The 10,086-nt window shown below is 30.5% G+C and overlaps 1 protein-coding gene across 12 annotated transcripts in view; it reads left to right on the forward strand.

The window, feature by feature from the left end:
* Nucleotides 1–7,109, forward strand: part of LOC129905734 (protein turtle) — a 703,160-nt gene extending 696,051 nt beyond the window's left edge. For 11 of the 12 annotated variants that reach the window (XM_055981294.1, XM_055981293.1, XM_055981292.1 and 8 more), the window contains one exon: nt 5,042–7,109. In XM_055981294.1, coding sequence (XP_055837269.1) covers nt 5,042–6,875 — 1,834 coding nt within the window. In that variant the 3' untranslated portion in view covers nt 6,876–7,109. The remainder of the gene's footprint in view (nt 1–5,041) is intronic. The other variant, XM_055981301.1, reaches the window with a different exon arrangement.
* Nucleotides 7,110–10,086: the final 2,977 nt, after the last annotated feature.

A 10,086-nucleotide genomic window follows, 5' to 3' on the forward strand; every position in this document is an offset into this window, starting at 1 on the left:
AGCCTATAAGTTTTGTAAAAAGTATAAAAATTAATTCTTGAAATCAAATACTTTTCATGAAAAAAGGGAAAAAAATTTACTTTTTTTTTCTTTAGACATCATATTTTCAATATTTTTACATGACAACCTATAATAAATTTTATATCATTTGATCTTTAACAATATGCTTCAACCATATATTTACGACACTTACGAAAAAAGTAACATTTTTATTAGACAAATCATTGGTAGAAAATCGGCTGACAACTGCCGACAATTTTTTGTCTTATAATTAAAAATTGTCTGTTTACTTGGTTTGAAGATTTTTTAGAGCAAAAATTGTTAGACTCATTGTAAAACAATTTTTCTAACAGATGTTAGAGAATATGAATATTTATTTAGAAGTTGTGTTGAGAGAAGAAAAAAATCGTTTAGCTTAGTTGGAAAATTATTAAAAATTACACCTACTATGACGTTCTACACTTTTTTGTAAAGCCAAAAAAAATAAAGGTGTTTCAAGGAATAGTGTTTTTGAAAAAAAATAATTTTCAATTTCAAAACTTTGAAAAAAAAAATTACAAAAAAAAATGTCTATCTTTTGTTCAAAGTTTTTTTTAGTCAACAATAGAAAACCGGATGAAAAAATGTTTTGCCGTTTTTAAGAAATTAAAAAAAAAATACTTTTTAAAATTTACCTCAATAACGAATACAAAATTATCTGCCAATTAAATATTGGACGCTTTCCACAATTGTACAATTATTTGAAAGTAATAAATAACGTGTGTTTACAAGCTCATACGATTGACTAAGTTGGCAAATTTTGTTATAGAAAATTGGCAGAATATTGTATTACTATATTCTAAAAATATTAAAAATCACTACATTATTTGATCAATACCTCATATTTTTGTATTCTTTTGAAAAATCCATAAAATCAGTACTTTAACACTTTTATTGCTATACAATTTGAAAAGCGTTTAAAAGAAAATCACTTTGCTTCAAAATAAACTTCAACTATCAAATCTTACCTGTGTTTCCCCTACCTCATACTCGCGTTTTATTATTTAAGCTCTTAAATGGCGCCCAACGTTTGAATTTTCATTTGTGTTGTATTGGTTTTTTTTTTTTTTTGTATTCTTTATATTCCACATGATATTGCATAGTAACTTTTGCAACATAGGAAAAGAATAGAATTTGAAATGGCTACAATGACGTTGGCATCAAAAATTGCATTTTCAGCATAAAAAGTCATAAAACCTAGTAAATAAACGCTAAAGCTGGTAGGTAATACCAAATGTTCACTATTCCAAAAGGAATTCAATTTTATAGGTGTTTTTGTTGTGTTTTATTTTATTTCCTAACACTTTGTTGTTGATTTTTTTTAATTTTTACATATTCTCAGGTGTAATAGTGAAAAATTTAGTTTGTATATAGGGTTTAATGGGGGACTGGTTTGGTTTTAGATATTTAGAAAAAAATAGTAATCCTGGGGCTTATGTCGAATTCCTATTTTATTTCAAAGTTCCCCGTTAATTTTGATCCTTAATAAGAATTTTTTTTATTATTTAAAAGGATTTTTTGTTGTATTTACTTTATTTTTTTTTTCTGTTGGATTATTGCAAATGAATTAATATTGTTCAATATTTTATGTATATTTTGAAAAAAAAAAAAATCATTTTCTCTTTAACTACATAATACATTGTTGTTTTTTCTCCCTGTTTTTTTCTTTTACTTTTTTTTTGTTGTTTTTATTTATTTTCGCTTTTATTGCCTTCGAAAACGGATTCTAAATGGATGTTTAATGCTTTTATTGCTAAACTATACACCACACACACACATTATATCCAAATACATTCATCTCAATATATAATATCCTGCTGCTCCAATATCGTATAATATTGTTGTGTATAATGGAAAATGATGTGCAACAAATTTTTTCTGCTCGTTGTTGATTTTTTTTTGGTTTGGAAAAATAATAATAATAATAATGTGTAACTCTGTGTGTGTGTGTGTGTGCATTGGGACGTATATTATTAATGCAGATTTAAAGGTTTGTTGTGATACTACTCTCTTTCTCTCAATTTAATGTGTTTTTGTTTGTTGTTTATATTTAATATTGTGTTTTGAAAGCTGTGTTTTATGTTTTTGTTATTATTTCCTGTTTTTGTCTTCATTGGTGCATATTATATTATTGTAAATAATAGTAATTGCTTTATATTGTTCTGTTTTTGTTTTCAGTTATTGAATGCAATAAAAAAAAATTTAATTTAATCTAAATTTAATCTTTAAAGTCGGTTTTCTAACATTCAACTCACTGTAAATCTGTTCTTTTAAAAATCAATATTTCTTCTCCGAAAGTATGTAATAATATAAAAACACGGCGCATCATAAGCGCATCCCCCAAAACTTTCGTGGATAAAATAATTCTTCTTATAATTCACTATAAAAAAAAAGGACCAAGTATTCTCCATTGAGGAATACCAACATTTGTTTATTAACTATTGTTTATTCCTCCATTTCCAAAATATGCTGTCCATTTTTAGGTTTAGTGCCCGTTCATATAATATCTTTTAAGTAATTTACTGAAATATTGTATTTGTTGTTTTTCGTCTTCAAATAGTACATAGGCTTCTAATAACGAGTATATAACTCGTATTTGTCTTGAGATTCTTAAATTTTTTTTTCTTGAAACGCATCATCAAGCTACTTTTACACATAGATGATTCTTTTTCTATTATTTTACGTTCCTTACATTGGCAAGTACTTTATGGAGGATTCAAATAATTTTAATCATAGATAATTTGTTGCACAAACAAAAAAAATTTTACATCGCTTGATTTTTTAACCATTGAATTTTCTTCTAAAATAATTCTGAAGTTACAGAAAAAATTGACCTTTTGAAAAAGTTTCTACAAGTAATTGTAGTTTTTCTATTCAAAATTTTTAGTGCAAACCCCAATTTTGTAGCCCAAACGCTTATTTTAAAACTGGAGCTTCTAAGATAAAAAAAAAAGTGAAATTCAGAAAAACATTTTTTAGTATTCACCTAGATTCAAGATTCAACTTTAATGAAGCGAAACCGCACATGCAACGGTAAACTCTTCAAAAACCCTGAATATTTTTAAAAGCGTTCGAACTACGGTTCGGCTTATATCATATATTTTGTTTTGAAAAGCTGTAATGACTGGATGTTTTTTTTTTTATTAAAGTCATTTTTAAACTTTTTTCCATTGGTACCAACAATAAACCGGAATGGTACTTTTAAAGTTTCAATTTGAAATAAAACCCACCAAAAACAAAATTATTTTTTTGCAAAACAAACTTTGTTTTGAAAAGCTAAGGTTAACAGAAAAAAAAATTTAAACTTCTTTGAAAATTTTGACCGTTCCATTTGAAGCTCGTCTTATTTTAGTGGAATCCTGAATAGTAAAAACTAGTTTTTGGTGACTAAAAATTTTAATTACCTACCTCTTTTTTTAAGCTTAAAATTTTTAAATTTTTCAATTCCGATATAAAGTGTCGGCCAAAGTGCCATATTCAAACTTTACAGTTTAATAGTGTTTTTTACAAATGCAACTATTGTAAATATAAAAATGCAGAATATTTTGCGACCCACGTATCGGGAAGATAAAAGAAAAAGACCCTAACTATAGCCTAGACCTGCAGAGAGAAATTTTTCAGCTCTGAAACGGCTTTACTGCTTTTAGTTTTTCTCTAGAAAACAAAATTCTTTTTATGGTGCTAAAGTTTTTTTTTTCAAGACTCAGTCGGAATATAATATGCTTCAATTAAAAAGTTTAAGTGACCTCAACTCCATATGCTTTTCGCCCAGGTATGACAGTGGGCTCATCAGTTTGATGCTGTCATACCCTTACTAAGACGCAAAATTTTGGTCCATGAATACAGACACTTATAAAAATCACAACCTGAATAGACTGTGAATTTTAATATTTTATGGGACTTCCTTCCAGGGGCGTACACACCATTGGGGCAAGCGGGGCTGTGCTCCGGGGCCCCCAACACGCATGGGCCCAAACTGAAGACAATGCAGAAAAGGCAACTTTTTTTAAAGTAACGAAGCAAAAAATTTGGCATAAATCACCTCGGACAATAGAGCGAAAAATTATATTCTTCCAGCCACATAATATTTTATGTCAAACAAAAATATTACCTCTGAGACCCCAAAAAAATAAATCGGTTTTTTTTTTAAAGAAAATTTATATAAATTATCTTATTGCCCAAAATATGTTACTTGAATAATCTTTGCGACCAACAAATGATATATCAGGGGCCCCAAAAAAAAGTAGTGCGTATACGTAAACTTTTTTATCTGTTTATATTTTCTATATTAAACGGGCCCCAAAATAATAATAGGAGCCCCAAAATTTAGTCTTGCCCCGGGGCCCCGGTAACTCAACGTTTCCCCTTCTCCCACGTGCTGTTACAAAAAAAAACTGTTTTTCATGCATGAAAAAAGGTTCTAGAATTTATATGTGTATAGCTCACTCTTATTAATTGATGAATATCCGTGATCATGCTACTGATAGCACGCAGTTCAACAGTTCATTCTAGTTCTTCAAAGCTGCGTGCAGAGCATTACATAAGACTTACAAACACTTAACTAAGTCTAGACTTGAACCTGATTCGACCACCTTAATCTTTGCTAAGCGGATAGCGCCTTAATCTTTGAAATTTGAAACAAATTTACTCTGTGTGATTAAGAGCCTTTAACAACCTTTTCGATATCGCCTTTCTGACGCAACTTACCCGAACAGGTATTCCACCTTACCCTCGTTAATAGTTTTACTACTGTTCACTGTGAACATAACTAAATAGTCCGGCACCGTATTCAAGATGACTTAAAAGTTTATTTTACTTGATATTTCAATTTATGTCAACCAAGACAATTAATAGAAATCTTTGTTAAATTTTTTATTCAGTTGCATGTGTTCAGAGTGATTTATGTTGCTGCATTGCATTCTTTCTTTGTTTAATGTTTATAGATGTTCTACATCCTTCCACTACCATAAATTACTAACAAACTCCTTCAATATTATTTCAGATATAAACAAGCCAGAATATCAAGTGTAACCACTGTCTTCATAACCATTCTCCATTGGATTTGGCCACCAGATCGTTGTACAAATTGTCATTCTATTTATAGCACACCAAATATCGACGAAATAGATGGCAATCGAAGAAGTGTTGGTCAAATTCATCGTTCTGTGGATGGACGTTTCGTACTCTCTGAAACACCAGATGTTCAACAACAAGATTCTAAAAGCAGTAACAATAACAACAATAATAAGAATGGTGAACGTCGCAACAGCACAGGATCTCAAAACTCCAGCAGTGATGATGGAGGATTTCTAGCACGACGAAATTTTATCAACTCGCGTGCCTCATGGCGACGTCCATTAGTCGCTTCTCCCAGTCAACTCAGTCTTCAGTCGAATAGTTCGGCAAGGGGATTCTTGAATGGCTTGGGTGGTCTGTTGCGTGTTGGTGCGGGACGCTATCAAAATGTACCTCGCAATCAGCAATATGCGAATGTTTATCGAAATCTGCCACAACCAGCTTCGAGACCACTACATCAAAACCTTCATATAAACACTTTGGCAGTACCTCAAACACCAATTACACCAAACTTGTACACTCCATCGAGGGTATCGAGGATCTTTTCCAGCTCACCGGCAAGTACAATTGGTATACACTCGCCATGGTCACCTGCAGCTAATCAGTTCTCTGATTTGAGTACAGTTTATCCGAGTTCTGCTGAAAGATCCTTTCCAACGCCATCTAGCGGTGGATTGGGTGCAACTGCTTCTGGAAACACCGCCGGAAGTCGCTACCATCGTTACTATTCTCATGAACTGCCCTCGCTGAGGACAATTCAAGAGGAAACACGACGCATGAATCAAGGTTTTGTTCCGCTGCATATACCACCGTCACCGTCATGGCGCGGATACTATCAATCGCAAACACCATATCACAGCTATCGGCCTAGAACGAGATGGTATCCACGCCATTCACGTGTGACCCGCTCCCATTCCGAACTTCTATCCCCACTGCCACATCTCAATTTCGCTGCGGCCCACTATCGACCGTCCGGTGGCATGGGTTTAGAAGCTTCGCCAGAAAGCCGCTCCAGTTCGAGTGGCTTTGGCAGCAAGAATACATCGAATCAGCAGCATGGATCTCATCATTCGGGGAGTACAAGTGAATGGCGACTACTGCCTCCGTATCGTCCACCACCGCCACCTCCATCCACATCATATTACTATCAAGATCCAGGACCGCACTATCATCATCATCATAGCCTGCATCATCACCATCATCATCATCCTGCTGCTGCTGCAGCAGCAGCAGCAGTAGCCAACGCATCAGCGACAGTGGGTACACAATCAACGCTGCCATATTACAACAACAACAACTACAACACAACCGGCGGTAGTCTCAAACAACGTCCAACAACTCCACCATACACAATGGGTAACTGGTTGGACATGATATCGCGTCTAAATGCCGCCACCGATACAGTCAACGTACACAAGGCAGTCGACGTTGGCAGTGTCGACGGACACTATGAATTCGATCCGTCAACGCCGACTCCAAGTGCCTCAACACCGACCGGTGGACCGCGCGATGATCTCAATTTGCTCAATATCGATACGGGAAGTACAGTCGGTGGAATATTCCATACGGCAACTTCGGGAATGCCACCAACTGCCGCAATGACTCTAGGCCCGCCAATGCGTAAGCAACGCTATGGCGCTAGTACACGCTATGATAACATTGAAACGCGTGTACAAGCGATGAAGGAAGAATTTTACGCTTATCGAAAGCGTCAGGCAATGAAACGGGCTGGAGTTGTGGAATTGGAAAGTATGTGTTAAAAAAATGACAGACAAAAAATAACATAATATAAAACTCAGCACGCTTAGAAACCTTCAAAATAACAATCCCCCTATGAGACCGATTTAGAGCAATAAAAAACAACAACAACAACACATCAAAAAATATAGAATATCTACAAAAAAAAACAGCGCAATGGCTATGAACTACAAAAATATAAAAAAAAAAGAAAAAAATAAAAACACGCCACCCCATCCTTCGAACTTTTTAAAGAGCACTCGAATTATTTCTAAGTAAAAAAAAAAACAGTAGTTATAGGTAAATTTAATTATAATTAAAAATAAAAATATATAAAATTTCTAAAAAAAAAAAAAAAACAAAAACCTTAGACATACATTTTCAAAATTAAAACAAAAAAAAAAAAACGTACACAACAAACAACCATAATTATAAATTTAATTTTAATTGTAAAAAACAAACAAAAAAATAAAATTATTAAAAACAAAAATCATACAGATTATATTATAAATTTAACTGTAAAAATAATTATAGAACTTAAAAATAAATAAAAAAAAATCGATAAGATCGCAATTATTATACAATTAATTTATAAATATAAAAAAAAAATTAACAAAAACAAAAACATATATAGTAAATGGCTATGGTTATTATAAAATAATAAAACAAAAACTTCACAAAATAAAAAAAAATATAATTATTTAGGATAAAACAAATTAATTTAAATTTAAAAAAAAAACTAAACTGTAAATACTAATTATAATTTCATATTTTAGAAAAAAATAAAATAAAAAAAAATTTCCAAAAAATTACAACACAGAAACATAAATTTAAAAAAAAAAACAAACAAAAAAATATATATAAATATATAAAAATCTTTTCAAACTTAAAACAAACAAAAAATTTTTTTTTAATTTTTCTTTCATAAAATATTTAAAATAAAAATATATAAAAAAATATTTAGAAAGAAAAATATAAGAAAAATAAAATAACAACTAAATAGAAAATAACATTTTACTTTAAGGCAGTAAATCCAAATAAAAACAAAAAATTATATAGAAAAAAAAAACCACAATAATGACAAAACGTTTCATAATTTAAAAAAAACAATGGTAATAAACAAAAAATTATATATATAAAAAATAATAAACTAAAAAAAAAAAAAAACAGTATCTCTTTAAATAATAATAATAAATTTTTATTTGGTTAATAACTAGAAAGAACAAACCAAATAAAAAATTAAGCATTAAAAAAAGAGAGACAAACAAATAATATTTAACAAATGAATTAAATTTTAAATATAATAATAATAGGTGCACATTTATTGATAAAAAATTAATTTTAAATTTAAATTAAAAAAAAAAAAACAAACAACAATTAATATTATACATCATGTACTATAGTGAAGTATATAGAAGCATACAACAAAAATGGAAATTACGAATCTTACTTGCGAATATATTATATATTTTTTTTTTATTTTTATTTTTTTTTAATATAGAAAATAACATTTAAAATGTTTTAAGTTTTAATTTTTTTGTTTTAATTTCAAAATAATAATATATTTAATAGAAAATTATAAGCAAAGTGACCTCTTTCTCAGTCATAACATTCTCACTATTTGACATCTCGTATAACATTTCAACAAAAATCAGGCCCCTGATTTTTTTTTTAAGTTTATTTAAATAACAAAACTATATAATAGTTTTTATAGTAGAAAACCTTTATACTCGCAAATGACTTTGAGGTAAAAGCAGACAATATTCGGTGAGGAGCCCTCGGCTGATTTTTTGAAGCTTAAAACTAAACATCCTTGAAAAAACAGCTCCCAATTTGGTTTTTTTTTTTTGTCAGGAATTAAAAATGACAACAAGGTGTACACATGTTGACTTGGTTCAGTTAAAGATAGTATGTTTAGCAGCTAAAGTTATTAAAGTTTTATAAATAGAGGATAAATGAATTTGAATCTTGTATTCAAAATCACTTTCAGTTTCCCAACTTTAGTTGTTTGTTTGGAAAAAAAGTTCAGTCGCCAAGCAAGGGTCCAAATTTTGTTACCCGCTTTAATGTAAGAACGAAAAAAAGACACCAAAATACTTTGAAAAAAAACAAGTAACTGTTGATAAATTCTCTAAGAGGCGACCGAACATATTAAAGGTAAAAGTTATCCATTTTTGATACTCCCAGTTTGAATTTCAATACTCAGCTCAAACAAAGTATAGCTAAAAAGCAAAAAAAACTTGTTTCTTGAATTAAATAGTTAACATTTTTGATTCGTGGTTACCGAACATACTCTAAACTAGTCGTAAAATGTTCATGAACAGGATTGCCTCTAAAACACTGGTTAACTTAATTTCTGCATTCAGCTTAAAAGAGTTTATTTGCCAAGCAAATTTCTGTATTTCTGATGTCTTAATCAACCATTTATGCGTGTGGTATCTGGCTCAAGGCTGAGCTTTGAATTTCATAAGAGAGATTGGTTCTGAAAAAGGAGTTTAAACTACTCCATCTCCCAGTATAAAAACCCTAATTCTTTCAGTAGCCACAAGGAGAAGTAATAAATTAAACACACAACAAGAGGGCCCAAATAAATTTTCTGACCAGAAGTGAGTCCAAAAATAGATTCAAAATACTCCTTTCCAATGGAATGTGTAAGTATTCACCTCACCTAAACTAATATTAACTATAAAAGAACCGCCACCAAAAAGCACCTGCCAGGCGATTGAACTTATCCTTTGTCCAAATTAAATTTGCCCAAAATGGATTCGCTTCAAAGAGACAGACAATTAAAATCACTTCATCCTTCGATATGGGTCCAAATGAAGAAAGCTAAAAGAATTCATGTCTGGCGATTGAACTTACCATTTTCAGAACAAAGAAGCTCGATAATATTAAACTTTCAAAAAGTGTAGCGTGCCTATTTAAGAAATAGATCAGAAATTATTTCATATTTTAGAAGGAGATCCAAGTTTCGATGCAAGCTGTTTTTACAAAAAAAAAACTTCTAATATCATTTCTGAAAAAAACCTACAAAATGAGTCATAAAGTGGAAGTTTTTTCAGAGAGTAAAAATAAGAATTTTCAATTTGAACTCAAACCACAGATTGGATTTTTCTTCAGGTGTTATTTAAGTATCCTCGAAGTCATATAAAACTATGCCGTTTAAATCTTGCCAGTATTTATTTAATAATAACCTTTCACTTATCCTTATAAAAAAACTTAAAATTTTCAGTT

Source organism: Episyrphus balteatus, chromosome 1 (assembly GCF_945859705.1).
Source record: "Episyrphus balteatus chromosome 1, idEpiBalt1.1, whole genome shotgun sequence".
NCBI classification, from domain to species: domain Eukaryota; kingdom Metazoa; phylum Arthropoda; class Insecta; order Diptera; family Syrphidae; genus Episyrphus; species Episyrphus balteatus.